Source organism: Lepidothrix coronata, unplaced genomic scaffold (genome assembly GCF_001604755.1).
Source record: "Lepidothrix coronata isolate B3197 unplaced genomic scaffold, Lepidothrix_coronata-1.0 Scaffold140, whole genome shotgun sequence".
In the NCBI taxonomy this organism is placed as follows: Eukaryota; Metazoa; Chordata; class Aves; order Passeriformes; family Pipridae; genus Lepidothrix; species Lepidothrix coronata.
In genome coordinates this window covers 1,849,881-1,874,028 of record NW_016690320.1, presented here as the reverse complement: position 1 = coordinate 1,874,028, position 24,148 = coordinate 1,849,881, and the positions used below count along the sequence as shown (strand labels likewise).

The 24,148-nt window shown below is 37.2% G+C and overlaps 2 protein-coding genes across 8 annotated transcripts in view; one reads left to right on the top strand and one right to left on the bottom strand.

The window, feature by feature from the left end:
- PIGB (phosphatidylinositol glycan anchor biosynthesis class B) overlaps positions 1 to 2,883 on the top strand; it is an 8,565-nt gene extending 5,682 nt beyond the window's left edge. The window contains exons 9-11 of one of the 2 annotated variants that reach the window (XM_017827461.1): positions 696 to 906; positions 1,644 to 1,824; positions 2,392 to 2,883. In XM_017827461.1, the coding sequence (XP_017682950.1) occupies positions 696 to 906; positions 1,644 to 1,824; positions 2,392 to 2,523 (524 nt within the window). In that variant the 3' untranslated portion in view covers positions 2,524 to 2,883. The remainder of the gene's footprint in view (positions 1 to 695; positions 907 to 1,643; positions 1,825 to 2,391) is intronic. The other variant, XM_017827462.1, reaches the window with a different exon arrangement.
- CCPG1 (cell cycle progression 1) lies at positions 1,637 to 24,148 on the bottom strand. Of its 6 annotated transcripts, XM_017827458.1 has the most exons (12): positions 24,064 to 24,148; positions 19,972 to 20,043; positions 17,281 to 17,395; positions 16,317 to 16,396; positions 15,921 to 16,128; positions 14,880 to 14,975; positions 11,580 to 11,834; positions 10,787 to 10,798; positions 8,038 to 8,159; positions 5,565 to 6,979; positions 3,528 to 3,616; positions 1,637 to 2,274 (listed from the first exon to the last, which is right to left on the bottom strand). In XM_017827458.1, exons 2-12 carry the CDS (start codon positions 20,029 to 20,031, stop codon positions 2,237 to 2,239), a joined length of 2,490 nt encoding a protein of 829 aa, XP_017682947.1. In that variant the 5' UTR covers positions 20,032 to 20,043; positions 24,064 to 24,148; the 3' UTR covers positions 1,637 to 2,236. The 6 variants fall into 6 exon arrangements, with proteins under 6 accessions (XP_017682947.1, XP_017682944.1, XP_017682945.1 ...); XM_017827455.1 differs by lacking the exon at positions 1,637 to 2,274 and having other exon boundaries at positions 2,831 to 3,616; XM_017827456.1 differs by lacking the exons at positions 1,637 to 2,274; positions 24,064 to 24,148 and adding an exon at positions 22,400 to 22,436 and having other exon boundaries at positions 2,831 to 3,616.

The following is a 24,148-nucleotide window of genomic DNA, read 5'->3' as shown; positions in this document are numbered from 1 at the left end:
TTAATAAGAGTTTCCAGACTGGCTGCAACATGAAGCTGTTGTCTGTGCCATGTTCATCTAAGTTGTGGTTGTGAGAAACACGTTTCTGCAGTGATCTCCCACCAGGAGAAACATCTTTTCCCATTATTAGCTCCTTCAAGAAAAGAGGGGGAAAGGGGCAGCGATGGGAGATGGGGAAAAATGGAGGAGTGTGCTCTTCCAAGGACAGTAGCTCAAAATTTAATAACAGGAAGGGAATGCTGTAGCTTTCAGCATTTTGGAGAAAAAGAATACACAGCCATGTACATGTAGGCACCATTTATTCTGGCTCTACTCAGACATGCGTGAATCAGAACACAGCAGTAAGTTGCCACATGCCATTCATCCATATTGATTGGACTGTTTTTCACTATAAGAAATTAAATTCTAAAGTCTAAAGAGACAAAGCACTGGTTTGAAAATAGTATTTCTGTACTTCAGAAGACAGGTGTGGGCTTAAGATTTACCCTGTTAAATCCAAGAGTTGAAAAGGGCAAAGTCTAACCTTTGAATTTCCATTCAAAGAGTAAAGACTCAAAGAACACTGTAGTAAAGTATCTGAAAGCAAAGTACTGTTATTGACTGAGTAATGGTTTGCCAGCATATTATGGTACTTTCAAAAATGTGTGAAACTTTAGTACTTGCTTATCTCCCAAACTTACTCAAATTTTCTGCAGGATATTCTTTGAAACACCTGAAAGCATGGAAGAAATCTGCAGTAAGTTTCCTGCTCTTATCCAATCTGCTCCCAGCCCTGTATACAGGCTTGATTCACCAGCGAGGCACTCTGGATGTTATGAGTCACATACAGCAACTCTGTCATAACTCTGACCAGTCACAAACCTTTGTCTTCATCATGATGCCGTGCCACTCCACTCCACTTTACAGGTATTGAAAGAGTTAACAGTGCACTATATTAAAATCCATACACTTTATCAGAAATTAAGATTTCTTTTTCTAAAGCTTAATTGAGAAAGATAAATGTATACAGGAAGAGTTTTGATTTTTCATACAGTTAATACAAATAGGGGACATAAGCAAAACTATTAACAAATAGGGGACATAAGCCAAATGTTTATACCACAGAATAAAATTCAGCATCTGAGCTTTATTCATTTATGTAATAGCTTTGTATGAGGATATGCAGTTAATCTAATGACTTCTCCAAGTACATCACACTGCTTCATTATGGTACTAATTGTTACAATCAAACTGTATTAATTTTACATTTACTTCTGCTGCTAGGCAGTAAAGAAATACAATTACAGTGACTGAGATCACTATTCCAAAAGCTTGTGCAGTAGATCCTGGCAAATAAACAAAACGTTAAAGTGAAGCTGATATGGAAAAGTATCTTTTTAAGAAACTGATGTTGTGCAGATGGTATTTTTATTATGATAAAATTTCTCTGAACTGCAAACAACAAAGTCACAGCAATTTGGAGCTGAATCTGCTTGATCTACTTTGCTTTCGTATGAAGTACTGAAGGGAAGAAAATATGATTGAGAGGAAAAAAACCTAATCAATTTTGGGTTTGACTGAGGTGTCTTTTAAAGTGATGAGTTATTTCAAATCTTAGATACCGATCACTTTATCATGAAACATGTTTTTGTTTTTCTCCCTAGTCACGTTCACTGTCCTCTAAAAATGAGATTCCTTCAGTGTCCCCCAGACCTAACTGGCAATGAGAACTATATTGATGAAGCAGATGTGTTCTACTCTAATCCACTTGGCTGGCTCAATAAGGAGTTTTACAATGACACGTTATTACCCAGTCACTTGATCCTCTTCAATGTGCTAGAACAGGTATGGTAACTGCAAGATGAAATAAGCTACTTTTGAGGATACAAAATAAATTAGAGAAGAGTTGTAGTTAAGATTTTTGAACATTATCATCCACAACTTTTTAATAAAACACAGCTTAAATTAAAATTGAACCCTCTAGCACATGGGGTATTGATACCACTCCAGTGATATATACTTCATGTTCATATATGCCCTCTCCTCTGTGAGAATTCATGCCACAAAGTAATGTTTTATGGAATTCTCCTCAATCCATATTAAAATAAATGTGCCATCTGTTCCCAGACCTTGCACTTTTAAGCAACAGTGAAAAGCAAAAATGCCTGCAGTCACAGTACCTTTTACCCTCTCAAGTCTTTAATGAAGTCCATGCACTCAAACAGTGGTGTCTGGTGAATATCCACTCCGGACAGGATCAAACAGGATAGGTACTTCTTTTCCTAGCAGGCTTTCCTAAAATAAAGGATAAAGCTTCCCAGGGACAGTTGAACTGATGGCTTTCAGAAGACTTTGGTTGTTATGCTCCCAACTGCACTTTCTGACTGTAAACTGGTGTGTGTTTGTTCACAGGAAATATCACCATTTCTAGCTTTAAGGGGCTATGAGAAAACAGCCACTGTCTTTCATACTCATGTGCCTCAAGGACGAGTTGGAAGCCACATCTTTGTTTACAGGAGAAAAGCTGAAATGAATCATACCTGAAGAGTTTCTAGAACTGAGAGCTGATGAGATCAGTTTTGCACAGCAGTAACTGTGCTTAGAAGATCTCATACTGCAGAAAGGAGAGAGTAGTGAGTCTGAAACTGGGTAAGTTGAATGGGAATTCTGATCAGGCAGCCACTGGCTGTCTGGAAACACAGAAACCCCCTCCCAATGGCAACTTCAGCAGCAACAGGGCAGGGTGGGGTTGCTGACCTACCTTACAACACTAGAAAACATTGGGAAGACCAAAGTTACCATATAAATACTTACACAATTAAAAAATAGACAAGATTGGACCATTTTTATAGAACTGTACAGCTATGCTAAGTTTGTTTTATAAATAAAGACTTTTACCCACAATGTCTCTTTATTTTTCTTCTACAATATGCAGATATGCAAGACATTTCAAGTGTTTAAATCAGCAAGCTGATTAGAATGCAGCACAGCAAATTCTTCACAATTCAATAGGCTCTGGAACCACCCCCCGAAGACAGGAAGCAAATATAAGGTTACAAACACTAACAAATACATTACCACAATGTAGACTTATTTTCTGAAGGATGAGATGAAGTTAGTATATCAAACATTGGAGTTAATAGTTGGTACATTATGCATGGTTCAAGCTTCAACTACGCTACTGGAATGCAATTAAGCATATTTTTCATACACAAGTCATTGCATGCCTAGTTTCTGCAACAATACTGCTGGCACCCAAACTATCATCACTTCCAAAGAACAGTTAAAGCAACGGTACAGAATATGCAAATTAGAAAGCTTGACTTCTGCCTGTTAACAAAAATGTGTAAAAATCAAATTATTCAGAAAAAAAACCTTGCATCTTGCTGCTTTGTTGAAAAACGATTAGTTTCCAGAGAGGATGTGAATTCTAATCTTATTTTTACAATAAATTACTCAATATTTTGGATCAAAGGGTAGTTGCCCCAATTCTATTTCAAGGTTTGCCATGTGTCTTCCATTAGTGCGACCATGTTTATGCCATTTACCTTCTCTTTTATTACGGTGATGGTACTTCTGAGCCTGTTTTTCATGTCTGGAATTTTCAGTTTGTGTAAAAGAAGGTCTTTTAGGTCGACTGCAAGGAGTAAACAAAAGCTTATTACTACTCTTATGAAAGCATCTATCTAAAAGCATTTTGAAACACAATTACATTGTCAAGAGCAGCTTTTAACATGCAGAGGTTGACTGAAAACAAAATCAGTACTAAGCAGTCCTTTCTCTTGTAAGCAGCATGTGTGAGGGATTTGTTTGTTTAAATCACCAATAAAGCAGTATACATAAAAGAAATGCTTTCTAAAAATAAAAATGCTCTGCAGTTGGTTGCCCAAAGACCTTTTTAGAATAAAGCCAGGTAAACACCTATTTGATTATTCCTACTGTGATGGCTTGGGTGAGGTCTCAATCTACTTTTCAGTTACTCTCTTACACTCTGCTCTACAGAAATAAGGAAAACTTTACAGGCACTTAGGAAAGGATGCTTTGAGTAAAGATGGACACTTAGAGGTTTTCATGTACAGTAAGTACATTTATACAGAGGGAGACAGCACTGGCAAAACCCTGCTGCTCATCTGTTGCAGTTTTTTTATGCAAACAGTCCCATTACCCTACAGGCTGTTACCATATGACTACTGTTTCTAGCCTTCTGCAAAGTTAAATTAAGAATATTTTCATCACACAAACTTTTGTATAATACTATCAGTAAATGAATTTGCAGTTGTTTTTCTGCAAACTAAAATAAATTCTCAAAAAACTAAGTAATTAAAAATTAAAGTTCTTTTTAATAATAAATTAGGAATATGTATTTGGACTGTAAATAAAAAACATAACAAATATGCATTTGCCAAAACTACGTATTAAAAAGGCTACTTGGTAGCTGATAATAGGATTATCATCCTCATGGTTCAACTTTCTACAGGAGAAAGTACTACCTCACGTAATATTTAGAAACCCCAAAGTATTTAATAATTCAGACTTCAGCTGCAATGAAATGCATGAATTAATAAGCAATACAAGCACAAAAGAGAAACCTGACTGAAGAACTGCACCTTGATCTAAATAGTTAATACACTTTGCACTAAATACCAACACAACAAAAGGTTCTGTTATGGCTACAAGGACAAGTTCTCATGTATTATAAATGAGTTTATACATTGCATTTGTTCTTACCTGATCAGAATAAACACTAGCACAAGGGACTATATAGCCAATTTTGTAAGACAAATGGTAAGTATATATTTTATGTGGCTTTTAATAAGTAGTCCAGAAAAGGCAAGTTCCACACAGTATACTGAGGCTGCTTACTAAGCTTGCTTTCACCAAAGTGTCTGCAGTACTAACAGTCCACCACATGTATCAGCTTTGGGCCAGCCAGGCTGCACACCACAAGTGCCCTGTAGAAGCCCTGAGAATACCTTTAGATACAAGAAAGTTAACACAGGAAACAATTCATGCCAAGGACCTTTGTAAGCAAACCTGAACAAAAGTTAGTCAGGGTCAGGACCTGGACCAAAGCCTGCTATGTGATGAACTCTGCTCTGGGCCTACAGACTAACTTAGTATTATACTAAGCTACAAGAGTAGTGAAATTCCTGAAAAGCCAACAGGGAATATACCTGTCAGAACAGGACTCAGACTGCTCAAATATATTCAAAAACCTCATTCAGGGAAGGACAACAATAAAGTCCTAGTTAATGCTCCTTCCAAGACACTTATTCATTCCATCAGGCAGGCAATGAGAGCTGTTCAGTCTAAGGAAATCCTACTGACAGTTACACTGTTTTCTAAAGAACCCAGCAGAAATATTAGATTGTGCTATTTACACACACAAAATTTATATGTAAGGTACTACAGATCCACTTTATGTAACACAATTAAGTATTTCCACCGAGTCCTTCAGAAAGTCTTCTAGTGTCTATGTCTATCTATCTACCCTCTTGAAGAGCACCTAATAGAACAAGGAGACTGGTTGTCTTTACAAAAACTAATTCATTGTGTTATCAAGTTCAGGAAACATAGAAACACACCTGGGTCCATACTGGGGTGAATTATCATAGTGAAAGTAGTATCTGTAGACGTATTTGTCCAAATCCTCAAAAACCTTCTCATTATTACTCTGGTATTCCTTCATATCTTCCAGGTAATCCTTGACATCATTGACAAAATCAGTGAACAGCATCTGGTCATGTATAAATAACCCATTATGAAAAAACTTATTGATGAAATTTTCTAGTTCTCTCCAGTGATGAAAGTTATGCACAACTTGTTGCAAATACTTCTTCATTAGCCGGTTAAATTCATCCACCCTGATAGGATCCGATACTCTGTTAAAGAGACTAATGAATTCCTGATGAGCACATTCAAAAATACCAGAGCAGCCCTTCGGGACAAAGTGGTGTTTTCTATTACACAAGTCATCACTGAGACATTTCTGAGAATCTGCATCTTTTTCAAATGTTGTAAAATGATGTTTTCTTCCACTTTTGAAATCTTTTGGCATGTTGGGTCCCCTGTAATGTGTGTGCTTCTGATTCTCGTAGGAGTTATGGTCTCGGTAAAAAGTTCGAGCTTTCTTGTGTGCCTCGTATCTTTTATCATTTGATGTCTTCTTTTCATCAAAGATGTTTTTTGTGCTGTCTTTGAAGTGTCTGAATGTAGACTTTACAGAATCAGTGAATTTTTTCAAGTTTTCTTTCACTGCTTCTTTAGCCTGCTTAATCTTTTCTTTATGGTGTCTTACAAACTCTTTCGTGGAATTTTTCATAGCATCAAAAGTTTCTTTAACTGAACCAAAAAATGATTCCTTTGATTTCTTTCTAGTCTTACTTTGCCCTTTAGCACCTTTCTTTTGTCCATTTTCATTAAAAATTTCTTGTTTTTCAGTTTGGTCTTTTGCTTCAACATATAGCTTCTCCCATAAATCAGAGCGTTGTTGCTCGAAGTTCAGCTTTTTCTCTAGTTCTATTAGTCTTCCTCGTAGAGTTTCTATTTCCTGATTTTCTCTTAATGTATCATCATCATCATCATCATTAGCACTGTCAGGTGTTTGACGAGAACTTAACTGTTCCAGTTCTTTTTTCAGAGCTTCTGTAACATGACGTTCTTTGTCCAGTTCTCGCCTTAACATCTGTGCCTCTGCAAAGAGAGTTTCCTTTTGCCTGAGAAAATTGTTGTTTCTTTGCTTTTCCTCTTCCAAATGTTCCCTTAGTTTCTGATTTTCCATTACAATAGATTCAGTGCTAGTGCCTTTATCTTCTAAGTTTCTAATTTGTTGTCTTAGCTTCCTTAATTCTTCCTGAAGTGAGGCCAAAGCTTTTTCTTCCTTCTCTAGAGATTCTCTTAAGTGCTGATTTTCTGCAGCAAGGCTTTTTTTTTGAGAATCGAAGGATTTCTTCTCCACCTCATTAAAGGTCAAACATGTGGCAAGATCTCCCTTGAGTGACTACAAGAAACAAAAAGAAAAAAAGCAAAAATACTACAGTGAGAATTGTTACAATTTTAGCTAGAAAGATGAAAAACCATGGTAGCCCAAACAGAGTTTACTTGTCATTTTGGATGCAGTGAAACATATCACAGCAGGATGCAAAAATAGAGCTGGTTTGTTTATCTCAGCTCAGTTTGTTTATCACACAAACACTTTCTTGGCAACAAAGACCATGTGAGAGACTCCCTCTTCCAACCAGAGGTCATCACCCCTGCTTGTAGTGGTTTAACTGGCTGAAGGATAGTCAGTTGGGTACATGAACTGTAACATCTTAAAAGGAATTCAAGATGTGCATGTTTGCTGCTGATTTATTTTCAGCAAACTGGATTTACAGATTACAAAATCCAAATAAATTAGAAGTATGGGCATTCAACAATTGGGGCAGAACTTCATGCACTGGTTTTGAACCAAATTAGTGGCTGAAAATACATGTTCATGTAACTATATTTTAACACAAAAGGATCTCCCCAGTCTGTTGGCACCAGTGACAAGCTCTAGAACATACTGAATTATGTATAAATGCTGTTTACAGCCACATAAAAGAAAACTTAAAAAAAAAAAAAAGATAACACACATACACAAAGCACTCCCTAATCTCTGTGACTGAGGTAACAGTAAAAAACCAAAAGTACAAGTAAAGTATTTAAAAAATTAATAATCATTGATAATTTAGAAAGCAAATTCACAAAACCTGTAGGTTCAGCCTATAACAGGTTTTCAGCAGCATGTTCTACTTCTGCTGTCTTTATTAATGACAATCTGGCATTATGTCCCAGGAAAAGAGACAGTCCCTGTGTCCAGATAACTCCTAGACTACATAAAACACAGTATGTTTAAACAAATTTGATCAACATAAATCTCTTTCAAGAATTCAAGAGAAAGAAAAACTATGTTCTCAGAAAGAATTTACTAAAGACAAAAATTCAATGGATTTGTGTGATAAATTAATTTCACTGTGTAAAATACAGACATAATGACAGAATAATGCAATGACTTCCAGCTAAGCTCAAACCTACCCCCACTTTGTGGTGCACTTGATCTCCTTGCTCTTGTTGGCACTGGTAAAGGTCATCTTTCATATCTTTGAATTCACGTGTCTTTGTCACCAGCTGCTGCCGTTTCTGGATCTGAACTGTACCTACAAAGATAAAAAACTTTCCTTTGATAGACTGACTCAGAGTAAGTAGTCAGAGGAACAGAGGAACCTAAACATCCTCTTCATTCTCTCTGCAAATTCAGAAGCATTCTTACCTTACCATTTCTGCCCAGTACTTACTAGTAACTGGTTAGCTGTAACAAAATAAAGATTATAAAACCACATTGTTACATACCAACTCTGTTTCTTCCAATAATAAACAATTTCTCAGATCAAAAAATTAGTTACTACACTGTTTTTTATTCGATGACAAATAAAGGAATTTTGGAACACTACACAGAAACAAGCTAGATCCAAAACAACAGAAGTTGTGCAGGAAAGAACATGTGTGACTTCTTTGTAATTTTTTTAGTAACATGCAAGTCAACCAGGATAAAAGGAAGACCACTGATCCATGCATTATCCACTTCAGAACAACAACTCTGACTGTTAAGTAAACTTACATGAATAAGACAGTATTAGCACAGTATTTAAACTTTCATGCAGAAACACAACTATGGCACACTGCTCACAAAGCAACAAGTACTGCAGGCCCTGCCTTGTCATCCTTATCCATGAGCAAAGGCTCAAGAGTAAGCAAATATCCTGTTTTTCACTTGTCAGACAAAGGCTGAGACACTGGTTTTCAGAAAAAATATCTTCGCTGTACTAGACACCACTTTTTTTTTTGTCAAGGACAACTTCTTGACTGGTACTTCCCCACCTATGCATGTGTTCCCTAAATCCTCACACTGCTGTAGTTTTTATTTATATGCTTTTAAGAGTGTCTTGAATTGAGTCTAGAGCAGAAGGCAACAGCAATTTTTAGGTATTTCATTCAAAACCAATGCAGCATGTGCAGAGTTGCATTTCTGTATTTAAAGGCAGGGGGAGATGTATTGTTAAACAGAAAAAATACTATAAATACTATTACATTGAAGCATGTTGTGCTCTCTTAATTTTAATTTAACCTACTGTCAAGTGTGACCTTGAGAACAGACAGTGGTCTATTAAACCAAGTTGAACTTCAATAGTTTAATTCAGCTAAGGGGAAGCAATGTTTTTGCAGAAATGATTTTAAGTTTGCAGAGTCCTAGCAAATACTTTTTGGAAGCATATATCCTTCCACAGGTTAATTTAAAAATACTGACAGTAACTCTGGTTTTAATTTTTATGTTTGACAGGTACTTTTGAAGAATTCCATTGATCCTAACAATCTGAAGACTGCATCTGAAAAATCATCATTTAGTGTAGAGGGTTCATGCTAAGAGGAACCTGAATTACAGAAAAACACTTAAAGCTCTTTTTCTCTCCTCATCAAAAATCATAATTTAGATACAGTAAGCAAAAATGACATTTAGCAACACTGAAAATGAACATAATGAGGTGCCATTCCTCAGTAATTGGTTTGTGTTTCCAGCTGGTACTCTGAGTCACAGTATCCTTCAGATTCTTTAAGTAATCTATCCAAATCCCTTGCATTAGAGCCATAGCCCCCTTTGCAGATTCTGGTGAAAGAAAAATATTTAATATCTGAATGTCCACAAGGAGACATTTTTCTGGCAAGGACTTCCTACTTAACTGTAGCTTTACCTGGAAAGCTTGCCCTCTTTCAGACCTCTTTCCTAGAGCATGATAAAGCCAGTTAACTCAGTTTAATACTGATTAGGATAAAGTTACTGATTAAGATCTAATCCTAGTTGCTTTCTACATCTCAAAGTCTTAAAGGGGTCCTAGATCTTGAGCTAAAGGGAAAACACTATCTTGATATCTACCCAAAAAAAGAGAAGCAATTTCATAAAAAGTAACCCTTTCCAACCCTCTTCCATGACAATCACCCTAATGTTACGAGACTGATGAGGAAAACATTCATTCCAAGCCAAATCATGAAAATGCAAAGTAGGGAGATGGATCCATTCCTAGGGAGATGGATTTCTCTTTGCAAGTCTGTGTTTAGAAAAAACCTAGAGCACAGGAAGATGGAAAGTAGGATGTGATTTCCTTTCTAGTGGTAGAAAGATCAATTATCACATAACCATGGAGAACTTTAACTTGAAGCAAAAACTAAAGCCACACAGTTACTTTCTTTCTGCTCAAAATGCTGCAATCACTGTCATCAGTGATGACAACTTTTATTCTGAAGTACAGATTCAATTAATGAACAAGTGAATTCCTTAATAAAGATATGACCTTGAGTTCATGTTCAAAATGTACTTCTCATCCATCCAAAGTTCTTTAACAGGATAGTATTTATCATTAACACTAATTTAAATACAGTGTGAAGTGATTAACAGAACTGAAATCTCAAGTTACCACCACCAAGCACTACCACAGACTGGTCTAGTCATTGTGCTCCTCTATGCTTCCAACATGCCAACACACATCAATCAGTTTTTGCACTAATTACTACTACCTGCTGCAAGTGCTACATAAAAAGTGTTTTACATTACTGGATTAGTCATTCCTATAATCTCACATATACTAGCAATTCTTGAGACTTGATTTATCATTTTATTTTTTTTAATGTAAATATGCATACATATATGGATGTGTGTGTACACATACATACAATTTAAAAAGTTAATCTGAATGCAAGCACAGCATCCAAAATAGTCATTCATGGCTCTTACCTTCAGGTTTACCTAAGAATAAAAAAATTGGTCAAGCGAAAATTAGTATAAATCTCAAAATAAGTATCAAAACTCAGATGCCTAAAAATCAGTCAAAACCAAATCCAATGGGAATCATATTCCCAGCCTCCAACTGAATGCCATGTCCTCCCTCACTTTTATCATAACACATGCATCTTAGAAAATCAGGAAAGCACTAGGTAGATTCGCATATGGAATGAGTTCTGCTGCTTTGTTACATGCAGTAACAACTTATGTAGTGTTTAACTTTAGGCAAGCCACTGAACACAGAAAAATTGCTGCTATCCTGGATTCCCTAAATGACTCTGGAATTGCAAGGACAAACACAGCACATTTTTCTCAGAGAAAAATATTGATGCTACAAACTCCTGTGAAAAATATGACTTGCTCTTACATTTACCAGACAAGTACATATGGGACAAAAGCCTGAAATGACTCTGAATGCTGTTAGGAATGTTAAGCATTACCACAAGTTTATTCCAAAAGAACATAAGTGGAAAATGAAGGGTACACACTGCATTACGAGAACAACAAGAAATTTCTATCTGGAAGGGCAAGCAAGATGTAATTTCTATTTAGTTACTTTAATTTTGAAGTAGTTTATATTAAACACAGTTGCACCACTGAAGGACCTCCCTGTATTACCAATTCATTAACAGTTGCTTTCTCTCATTTTTAGGTTTAGGTTGTTAGCAGAGAACGAGAAAAGATATCAGAGCCACAATAAAATGCAACAGGTTGATTCTGTGTATTTTGTTTGCTGGGAACTCACCATAGAAGTGCCCAAAGCCCATGCTGATTGCAATCACCAAGGCCAGGACGATGCATCTGTTAAGGCCACTGCTGAACTGGCGCTGGTGCTGCTCCTCCCTGGGGGGCTCAGCCTCCGGCTCAGCCGGGGACGCGCCCTCGGCCTCGGAGCTGGACACCAACCTCTTCCGAGGGCGGCGCTTCCGCACGGCCGGGCTGGACTGGCTGCTGGTCTCGTCACTACTGGATTCCTCACTGCTGGCCTGAGATGGAAAAACTGAAAAACAGCAGAGAACAGTATTTAAAATGCATTAATTGTAGCTTTAAAAACCGATCTGAGCATCAAGATCCATCAGGTTTATGCAGAATGTATTTGGCATTTATCTTAGAGAACGTAAATAAAACAAAATTAAAATTCTCAGTGTTATAGTTTGTGCTTGATGTTATGAACAGACTGCATCATCTCCAAAGTTAAAAATTATTTTTTTTAAAGGAAATGATAGAGAATCAAGAAAACATCAGTAAAAAGCTGTACAGCACTTCCACAAATCTTACCACTAAATCATTAGAAAGTGTTTCTTTCAGACAATTCTGCCTCTTAAAGCATCTACATGTATTGCCTCTTCAAATTCTTCTGAAGTAGAAAGGTTAGGAATTCAGCTTTCCTTCTCTTGCAGCTATGAAGACTGAACTATTTAATAATAAAAGAGCAACATAAGGCTTGCTAAAAGAAAGCCTCCTAGAAGACAAACATGGTTTTATTATATTCTCTCAAAAAACTTCATTCTGTGACCTACATGCAGCTGCAGACAAAATTCCACTAAAATTCTATTAATGTGGCTATTAGAAATATTCAATGTCAATATACAAATTTATTTAAATACACAATTTTGTTTACTTTTAATGTCTGCCATATACTACCTATTAACATCTTTACCTGCCTTTCAAAAAAGCCATTTTCAACCACTGCTGCACAGGAAAATAACTGCTCAGGTGCTTTTCTGTTTGTCCTTCCCCAACACTCCTAATCCAAAACACTTGTATTACCTGACTGATGTTTTGGTAAATTGAACTGGTCAAGATCTGAGATAAGAACAAATTCTAACCCTAAAAAATATCATTTATAGCATTTTTGTAAAATTTATGATACCATTTGTATGTTCATGTGTCTGTGGTCCAAAAGCCATATATTCTAACCAGGAAAGTAACAACTGAGCTGTAATTGCTTGTTCCCATTAGTGGTACAAGTGTTTGCTGCATATACTGTAAATAAATTCAAATAATCCAGTGCATAAGTAATTATTATTTAATCTCCCTCCTTTAAAAGCATAACTTTCAAGTGTAAGGGGAAGCAGTAGTATATTAAAAATGTAGCTTTCAAGTATCTCCATTGCTGTACCTCATTTACATGCCTGAAATGGATTCAATGGGATTGATCAATGGAGCCTCCAGCACATGACAAAGTGCTCCTGCTCGGACACTAAATTTGCTGCTCACAATCACACAGTACTAATGTCCCTTCTAGAAATATGGTTGTTCATTCTTATATCAGAGATCATCACTCAAAATGTAAAAATATAAGTACAGAGTTACTGTCCTTGAACAGTTCTCAACTGAGAAATCATTTGTTTGAGCAAAGCCATGCACACATCACTGAACAGACAAGAATGCCAAGCAGTGCTAGCTATCACCTATAAAAAAGCATTACCACTTAAGATTCTTCACTTAAAATAAATTACAACTTGATAGAAGTGATTACATCAAGCACAGAAAAGATTACCAACTAGTATATGGAATACATGTCTAATTTATGAGTCCACGGACAAGCAACATGCCAGATAATGGAAGACAGCTTTCCCCCTTCCTAAAAAAATCCATTTTAGTCAATTAGTCAAGCCAAACCAACCAAGCAGACTTTGCAATAAAGACAAATCACTTAAACAGCGACTTAGATATCCAGACTCTTAAATGAATTTATATAGCTTGGTACAGAAGGACACTATTTTAAAATCAGTCATTTAAGCAGATGCACACTTCCCCAGTCCTGGAAAATAAAGACAAGCATTCAGAATGCATTACTAGAATGCAGAGGTCAGACATTACAGAGGAATATAGAGGACAGACTCAGTAAGACAGGTGTTACTATTGCTTATCTGTGGGGTTTCTTGGGGGTTTTCAAAAACCAAAGAAACTTAAACACAAGGAGTACAAGAGTGGTTTAAGCAACAAGCTGCTTCTAGACAAATGAGAAAATCTTTGATATACACTGGACAGCAAAGAATAGAAAAGGGAAAAAAAAAAAAGACAATCAGAAAGCAAAATGCTGTAAGACACTTAGAGCCATTCATAAGCATTTACTGGCAAGTTGTCAACAGCAATTACACTTTTAGACCAGCATGACCCTGCCTTACAGCTGCTGTAAGGACTCAGTACAAAGCTGTACTCTGACAATCCCAGGATGGAAAGGACTACAGATGAAACAAAGAGTAACTGCAATAGCAGTCCAAAATTCTAGCTGCTACTAAGTGTCAGATCTACACCAGAAACCAGGTGAAGTAACATCAGTTTAAGAATGTGATTCTCCTTGACATTTCTGCAAGACACGACTCAAGCCCAGACACAATTCACTGCAGCATATGAGCACTTCTGCTCGTTTAACATCATTCACGAAGCAGTATTAAAACATTTCTGTCTGCATGGTGAAGACAGTCTAAACAGGAACTGGTTTGCAAATAAAGGTGGCAGAAAATCCTTGCAGAACATTTTAGTATCTACATTAGAAAAAATCTGAAGTTTTTCCAACACAATAGAAAACCCAACAGGAAGTGGATAGCAAAGATTTCCATTGCCAAAAAGTACCATGAAAATGTCAACTGCTAAAACTTTGGCATTTAAAATAATTGCAAAAGTATTCCAGATATTTTCTGCAATACTTGATCAATTGACTGAGCAGCACTAGACACCATGCTGAAATCAGCTTAAGTTAGAAGGAAGAAATTATTTTTGCCAGTCACACACTGATTTGGAATCCAACAGGAACCATTCATTTAAACAGTCAAGCACATACATACATACATTAAAACGTAGTACAAACCTCACTGATGTCTGTTCCAAATCTCCATGCAAGATTAACGGGTTTTTTGAACACCAAATAAAGCACTGACAGCTTAGCCAATTCTCCAGTGAGGACTGGCTTTCAGCATCTCTCTGGAATATCAGTACTATAAGATCAAGTCAGATTGCTACTGAAAATTGTAAGAACACTCCATGCAAGCCATAAGCAATCAGCTTTACACAAGCTGATCAAATTTAATCACACCACCTTGGAAAGGAAGACTGCGAGACACATGCTCTTTCACCTCATTTCCCCATCCCCTTACACAATCAGGAATCTTCCTCAGCTTCTCCAGCCAACTGACTTTAGTGTACAAAAACATAGAGGGGAAAAAAAAGGCATTTTTAGAACTCATCCTAAAAGAAAAAAAGAAAGTCAACTAAATTTTAAATTAGAAATTAAGTCGAGTCATCCAGAAGACAAAGAAGGCAACTGCTTTGTTACGAATCATCACTGGTTATAACTAGATGCTGTCATTTTCTGTTTCCAGTGGATACTAAACAGATATATAAACATTTAAGGATGCTGCATCCTATTTCTAAGATAAAACAGTATTTTAAGTAAAATCCTGCTCTTGAAATAAACTTAATTTGGAGTAAGAATCAGCAATACAAAACTGCTACAGAGCATAAAGGGAACAGAAAAGACCACAAGCAAGCAGCCAAAAAGAATCATAGAGGAAAACTGCAGAACTAGAGAAGAGCAACACAACAGTAAGAGGTTTTTTTGTTCTTTTAGAAGTTTGTTTGTTTTTAATTGAACCAATATTCATATCACTCCTCCTGAATATGATTATTATTCCAACCAAGTACTGAGAAAATCTTTATATATATATATATATATTCTATGTAGCTATGAAGGTAAATTTTTGTAGTCATGCTGCTATTAGTCCTCATGGCACCAAAAATCATTTCTCTCCCAGTTGCTCTTCATTTAGGCCAACTCTATAAAAGCCAAAAAAATTGCCAGGAGAATTTTACTTCTTCAAGATATGCTACAAATTTACTTTCTACTTAAAATAGTGAATGCTTAATGGGACAGATCACCTTCAAAGAAAAAGGTTGCAGACATACATTCAAACAAAATTTTAGTGTGAGGGCACCTGAAGTTTTTCTAGAGACTCCAAATACTTGGACACTATTTTTTCCCCCTCTCCACACAAAGAAGGTTCCCTAAGCAAAGACTGGTTTGGGGTCTTTTTTTGGTGATATTTTCGCACACAGTTGCTTAGTGATTTCCTGCTCTTACCAGTTTCTACATGGGAAAATGCATATTGACTGCTAGACGAGGAACCCATGTTAAAATCCTCTGAACTCTGAGCTTCTTCACCATCTGCTGGAGCTTCCTCCTGACTCTGAGTTTCTTCTGGCTTTGGAGCTTCAAGTGTAACAATGTCAGAATCATCGCTAATAGTTCCAACGCAGGACCCATCGTCAGGAATTTTTTGTTTCTTTTCCTGAGGAAAGGGACAATGTGAAAATTACTCAGGTATATACAATATAAGGTAATTTTAAAAAAAAAAAGAGATTTGTTAAAGCTTTAAGAAAGGAAAAATCTGTATCTTAATTTTAATGCCTTCAAAACATTTCTTGCCGTTGTCAGATGGGGCTTAGAGAAGCTTCTGAATGACAGAATGTACTTTACCTCTGGAACTGTCTGAGTTTCCTCAAATCCAGACACAGTGTTATCTACCACTGGTATCTCTTCATCATTGCTGCACTGAGCTATATAAATAAAAAGAGGAAAAAAAACACAAGCAAACAAACATGAAATTAAAACCAGTAACCCCAAATTATGCCCACACCCCATAAAATAGATATAATTGTGACATATTTCTATTATGTGCTTGTATCAGAGGCACTAAATCTTGTTTTTATCATACTTCCATAAATATCAGAATCCAGGACACTTAAATCCAAATTCTCATACTGATCATAATGCAAGTAAAATGAAAAGAACAGGTAGAAAAAAAGACATGCGGGGGTAATTCAAGTATTTTCCAGATATTCATTGGAGTTTCTGTGTCTAATCCTGTTTCTACATGGAGACGTTAGGAATTTGGAAACAAAGCCAAATTTAGTCAACTGCACACTGAACCTGTCATGTCTGTGTTCTCACAGCAATAGTCTTAGAGCAATAACACAGCAGTAGTATTAAATTTAGTAATTAAAATAAGTGGAAGGATTTTCATTATATTAATATGCACCAGACTTGCACTTCCAACTCAAGAAATACTAACACAGTGTCACAATGTTATTTTTTAGCAGTACAAGGATTGACTGTTCCTTCCAATTTATTCTTATTTGATCTATGACATTATTAAGGAATACTTCTTTTATCAATAACACTTCCATAAACTATTTTCCAACAGCATCAGTGCACACTATTCTATAACACATCCAAAGTATTGACAAAATGAAAGACATTCATCTATTTCAATAAAAGATACTTTTATAAGGTGATGATTGAATATTTTCCATGACACTGATGAAGCAAGTACTTTGACAGAGGTCTGCAAAGTATAGAAACTGTGAGTTTCTAATTTTGTGCCAATGCTATAATAGATACTTATCTATTTCATGAAATGGTTCCTTTTTTAATATCTTACCTTGCAAATCAACTGCTTGCTCCTCTTCTTGCAAAGAAACATATTCTTCTGAAACAAACTCATGATTATCATTTGTGCTTCCATTTTCTGAAGTCACTGTCTCTATGTCAGAACCCTGAAGGTGAAGAGTTTAAATGGACATTACAGTTACTGGGGTTTCCAACACTAAAGCAGGAGAAAAAGGTTACAGAGAAAACAGAACATTAATAATAAAAACAGAAGAACAATAACCTTTAAAACTGAAGAAAATTTTGAGCAAAAAAAAAGCAAGTGAAACACCAAGTCATTAACTAGAGGAAAACAACTGTTAGTGTGTAATACTCATGACCAAGGCTGAAAAAAGTCAGAGGAGGACAATTCTAGGGGGAAAAAGGACAGCAATTAAGGCATCAATTAATAACTATGCTAAGTATTTTAAATAACTATTTTTATTACCTTTATTAGACCTGTTCATTAAATGGAATTTAGAGAAACAGGGAAGGTTCTGAATATGGGATCTAATTCTTGCACACATGTCCATGTATTTTATGTAAGTACACATCACCTCCCCAAAATGGAACTTTCAAGAGTACCACCATGAACATTAATAAATGCTATTACCAGGAAAAACTATGTATAACTTTCCTCCATCTTGGTTCCTGTCAGCAAATTTGAATAGCTGCTTTAATAGTACATCTTTGACACAAGGAAAACAAATACTTATACAAACTCTAAATTAGATTTCTGTCTTTAATCCAGAAAGGAGTCTTAGTTATTAGTCAGCTGCCAGTCAGCAACACCCTCTGAGCACAACAGGAACTGAAGATTAACAATGCTAGGAGACCAGGGCACTAAAGGCAAACAACATGCTTGACAATTCCAAATATTTAATCTTTATACTGTAATTTTTTTTAAAGGAACTGATGGAACACAAGTAAGGTTCTAGAAAACTACAAACATGCAAAACATAACTGAAAAATACTAAGTCACTGTGATCCATAAATAACTTGAGCTGTTTTTGTAAACAGAGATAAGTTATTTTTGCAACAGCAAGTGTGAAATTACAGTAGTAGTAATACTTCCAGATCAGTTTGCCTGGATGTCTCATTTCAGGGACTCAAGCAAACACGTATGCTTTCATTTTTAAGAGGAGACTGTACTTCACAAAGATTAGATACCTCAAAAAGAATTGCATAAGATAACTTTGTAATGTGATTGCAGAATGTATGCTCCTTTGTAAATGGCTTCAAAAACTACCTGTTTCAGAAAAATGTCTAAAGCTTTATATCTTTCTTCTTTTTGTCTGTAGAAGTGTCACAGTTTTAATCTCAAAAATTTTGCAGAAATTCACAACTCAATTATAAGTAACTTACTAAAATCTGAGAGAAATCTCAGGAAAGAAAATACAAACTAATTTGGGGGTTTTGGCTTGGCTGGGATTTATTGATAGGTATATAGATTTACTATGTGACAACTGATCTCTGGTGTGAAAGAACCGTTACTTTCATTTCTTAAATTGTGAATAAAGAAAATAATAACAAAAATTCAGTCTGCCCAGGTTCTACAACAAGGCAGACATTAGGAATAGTGCTTAAAACAGATTATAATTTTAGCTAAAATTCCAAGAAACTGGGCTACCTGAGTATAGGGTAAGGTAGCCTTTTCTTTAAAACACGCAGGCTGGTGTGAATGCATGAACTCTGATTCACTGTATCTGTTGCTAGACCTCCATCACCCTTCCATTTCAGTAACAGCAAAGAGGTCAAGAAAAGATATTATCACCTCACTACCCTCCTACACAAAATTAGCAAGTCCTTTCTCAGGAGTAGTCCAACAATACACAGCTCTGCCTCTCTGTCCAAAGCAGACACTCAGTTCAGCACACACAGCTGTCAGTTCTCTGCAGTCACAATCTGGACAATGGCCATTTCTTGCCTCTCTTAACTCAGTGCAAAACAAATCCAGAAACGGATTCCACTGTGTCATCACCAACACAGGTCGCAATGATATGTGAGAAATTAACACTACAGTAGTCCACAGCTCTATCTCTTTCCTAAATATCCAAACCACTTCACTGAAGCATACAGAAGTCCACATCACCCCCTTCCTGGGTAACACCTGTGTGAAGGTACCCACCCATCTCATCCATTCTACCTCCTTCACATCCAAGATTCAAAGGGGTCTTACCAGGAGAATGCTGATAATGGCAGCTCCCAAACACCAGTACTTCCCCATTCTTATTACCTTGAACCAGAAAAGAATAACCAGGAACAGAAATCTGTTCTGCTTTGGTTGGACAAACCCCTGCCATCCCATAACCTTGTGTTATGTTAACTCATTTAGACTGCATAATTCACTTGCGGTTACAGTGTAAAATAACCATCCCAAGAATGAAAACAAAGCCTGCAACTCAGAGCTGAGTAATCCAACTGCTGTAGTCAATTTGTAAACCCTTTCCCTTTTATCTGAGCAGAGTCCAGCAGCCTGTGCTCTCCTTTATCCTGTTTGGTGTGCAGGAGTTTTCTGTTTCTTCTGGTGACAGGATTCCAACTTGTCCATCCAGCCCAAAACAAGGAAAAGAAGTTTTAACCTCCTCTTAAATACCAGCTTGCTACCAACAGAAATGGAACCAAGGCCCAACATTTATAAGCCTCAGACCAGCTCTCTTGTGCTTTTGAAACTGAGAGAACTTTACTAATTTGAAACCGGTACCTCATGATTGATGACAGTCCAGCCGCAGGAGGAATCACTGTCACTGGAATTTTCAGACATTTTCAAAACACACTGCAAGTAAAAGTAGATTCTTTTAATACACAAGACACACAAAGCAAACACATACACGCAAAGGTAGTCAATAAATCAAAATCGAAGTTAAAATTTGTCTGTAGTATCATTGTTTTAGAGATGATTCGGTATGGGAAATAATTTCTGGATTGTTACATGCACAGGAACTACAGTTTATTCAAGAAAAACACTGTGGGTTTTTTGAGAATACACAAATCAGGATCTTCTGAGACTAATTCTCTCCAACTACTGGGCAAAAGCAATGTTTTATGTTTCTTTCACTCCTTCCAAGTGCTCTAAAATGCACTGATTCTGAGGAAAATTAAGAGAGTACCTGGTGAGTACAAAACCAGCATGAAAATAACCTGAAGTACAAATTTTAGTTGTTACAATACTACTGGGACTTTGGGAGTTATTTTCAGAAGAAAGCTGTCCAGCTGCAGCTCCCTGCTTATTTTTTCCCCTTTTTACCAGGAATTTACCAGGAATACAGAATATTCATGATTGCTGCATATTCAGATCAATTTCTGAGGTCCTCAACTAGCAAAATGACTTTAAAAAGAACTTTAATGCATTTCTTGTTCCTTGAAATAAAAATATATCAAATTGTTAAATAAAATTCATTATAGATTCATCTTGGTGAAAATCTTCCCAAAACTGAGCAATTTCCAATCAATTGCCTGTTTCATTGTACATCAATGTAATAAAACAGTAAAAGAAATCATGGTTCAATAAAACTTTGGAGAATTTCAGACACCTGCTTTATTTCCCACATCTAATTACTTCCAGTATGAACACAGAGAAAAGCACCTACGTGTTTAAATTAATTAACTCTATTTTATTCTCCATCTTTACTCCCAGTTTGTTAACACCAAAAATATACACAAACCTAGAATGAGAACATACGCCAGTATGGCCAGAAACTGGCACAACAAAATACAAAACTTTCAATTCCATTTAGCCTTCTTACAAAATACAGTAAACATCTGTCTCCTATCTCTGCATTATGGTCGTTATTGTATGTTTTTCTAAGATAATGCTTTTTTCTCATTAACTTCAATTAACATACCTACAGTACCTCTGTAAAAAAGGCAGTGATGACCATAACAACCACAGTTTATAAGGCAAATATATTCACTAATAATCAACTTAGGTATCAAACTTACAGAGAAACTGAATTTCTATTTTTTTTATAAAGCCCTAGATTGAATATGATTGTCATTTTCCTGTAGAGCTTTTTCTTCCTTCATTAGTGCTTTTCCTGGAATCTCAATTAGGGAATGTTAGGTTTGGGAGGGGGAAGTAGGGGGGATGTATTTTGGTTTGGGTTTTTTCCTGTCATACAGCATATAATGATCAAAATTTTTTTTTTAATCGTGATCTATTTAAAAATCATACTTCTTCAATCTTGAAAATAACAAATGCCCAAGTGGCAAAGACTGTGTTCCAGAGTGACAATGACATCTGCTTGCTGTCATTAATTATTGTCAATTTGACCAGGCATCCAGCAGCAGCAGCATTCCTTTCAGAGGAAGGTAATTACCAGCCCCAGAACTCATCACCTGTCAGAAACATCACTGGCTATGCTGCAAAAAGTGAAGAGAACTCTTAAAGGATAACTTCAGGTCACCAGTACAGTTTCTGATACAAGTGCATCTGCAGATGTTGAAAGGGCAGATTTTAACAGCAGATTCTGTGCTGGACTTTGTAACATCTGTCTTCCTCCAGCTACTGCAGCATTTCCTCCTGGGCCCTGGCTAAGTTAACACAAATGCCATCCTGCCCTCCCTCCCCATCCACAGCACAGACTGGCAGGTAACTGAGCACTGCATAAACTCAGTTCTACTGAACACACATGTAAACATCCATCTTCCCTTCCCAAACATAAGTTTCAGGACCTAACTGTGTGGGTACTGACATCATCAAAAAATATTATAAAAAAGCAGAGAAGCAGACAATCATCATTTTCTATTACTTGCTCACTTTGATACATGACTTTGAGTTAAAAGTTATTTATCTTGTATTCAACCAGAATATTATACTAATAGTGTGTAACTGCATACAGGTGATCAGCCTCCAAAATAGAAAAGTTTTTAGTATCAAGAAAAATAATGGAATAAAAACGGAATAATTACAAAAACACTGAGGTTTGTGGGTCGAATTGCTAAATTTAGCCAAACGATGATACATAGATAGCTTGGCATCAGACTGAAGGGCAGCTTTAGGGTCAATGCATTCCTACAAGTACATTCACTAAACATACATGTGTAAAACAGTTATCAAAAGTAAGGCATTTTAATAATTAGTTAGCTCTAAAACATGAAAACAGCCTAAAAAACTTTAATAAAAAAATTACCTAGGTATGGTGTTCCTGAACTTCAATCATCAGCTAAACCTCTTATTTCTGTAAGAGGTTAATAACACACATAGTCATAACTAAATCAAACATAGCCATAACTAAATCTGAGGTCAAATCCGGTCCCTTAAGTAAATTGAAATACAGAAGACCAATATGGACCAAATGGCTAAACTGATCCACTCACAAAAACTTCACCAGCCTTATTCTCCACCAAATGACAAAGATCCAGTAAGAACCAGTATGCTTTTCCTACCAGCCTAAAGGTGCTGGATATGGCTGGCACTTCCTGAATGCAAGTTATTTTGAAAAAGTAGCTTTGAGCTACTAAGGAATTAAACAGACATAAAGCCTGCAAACTTCCTAACGAATCCAGATGACATTAATGGGTTCCAGTCCAATAACGGCAGGGATAACTCGAGGATACAGTAGTGTCACACATCTCCTGTAGGTCAGGCTAAGCCAGAAGGAAAGACTTAGGGAAAAAAAAAGAAAAAACAAAACCCACACCCCTAACACACAGTTTCACTGGTTTTGTATTCTCACTAGATATCTTCGGTGCCACTACTGCCACCACCTTTTTTATTTCTATCTAGTCAAAATAAATATCCATTATATTCAGAGTTCAACTTTATCGTATTTGGAGGGGCAGGGATTCAGAAGTGTGAACTATTTTCCTAACCTTAGTTAAATGCAAACCAGAAGCATAAGGTCTGAAAGCTTACAGCCATATGTATTGTTGCTAACGTAACACAAGTTATCCCAGTTATCTATATAAAAATAAACATGAGATACCACATCCTATTTATCCACTGTGAAGCAGAATAAATACCAGACTCAGAAAGAATAACCACTCCAATCCAAACAAACCCTTAAGTTCTAGCATTTTTAAAAAGAGGATTTCCTAGATGAAAAAAAAAACAACCTTCAATAAGCATTGACAAAGATGAGTAACAGGCACCAACAGGAATGTGAATGTGTTCTGTGGAGTTTGCTGTGCTGTCACTGCAAGTAAAAACTCACAGTTCTCTTCCACAATAGCTTCTTTGTTACACAACAGAAATAAAACCAGGTTTAGAGGCATTACTCTTCAAGGTTCTCCTGCAAGTTTATTATTTCTGCTAAGTGGCAATTTTTTTTTCCCCACAGTAACATTCTTCTCTAGGAATATATTTAGCAACCCATACAGGCTATGATTTTCAGCAAGACCAATGTGGCTTCTGAAAGCCAGGCCACGCCAGCGCCGGACATTCCCTGCTCAGTCCCCACCGCTGCTCTCGCACAGGTGCTCCTGTTGCACCTGAACCAGAGCGCGGCGCGGGGCCAGCGCGGTTAAAGACACAGCGCCGGTGTTTTTGAAACACAGCACCTTGCATCAGCCGGGGCGGCAGCGGCTCAGGATGAGAGGGAAGGAAGTTGGCGAACGCCAGCGCCCAGGGCAGGGGCCGGGGCCAGCACGGCGGTGACCCCCGCGCAGTGACCCCCGCCCGGCCCCGCACAGCAGCGCGGCCGCCCCGCACGGCCCCGCTCACCCGCTCCCCGCAGCACCAACGGCTGCCCCGGCCCCGGCGCCCCGGGCTGTGCCCCGCTCCGGGCAGCCCCTGCCCACGGCAGCCCCTCGGAGCTCCTCGCGGCCGCCCCCGCGGGCCGGACCCGCCGCCTACCTGAGCGCGGCCCCCGCGGGGCCCGGCACGGACGAGGGGCCGCGGCCGCCGCTGACGCCGTCACAAACAACCCGGCCCGCCCGGG

Bases quoted from the DNA above. Each gene is read 5' to 3' on its own strand.
- CCPG1 (XM_017827455.1), bottom strand. From the start codon at position 20,031: ATGTCTGAAAATTCCAGTGACAGTGATTCCTCCTGCGGCTGGACTGTC. The intron at 17,396-19,971 runs GTACCGGTTTCA...CTTCACCTTCAG, and splicing joins GGACTGTCATCAATCATGAG to GGTTCTGACATAGAGACAGT. The intron at 16,397-17,280 runs GTAAGATATTAA...TTATTTATATAG, and splicing joins GCAAGCAGTTGATTTGCAAG to CTCAGTGCAGCAATGATGAA.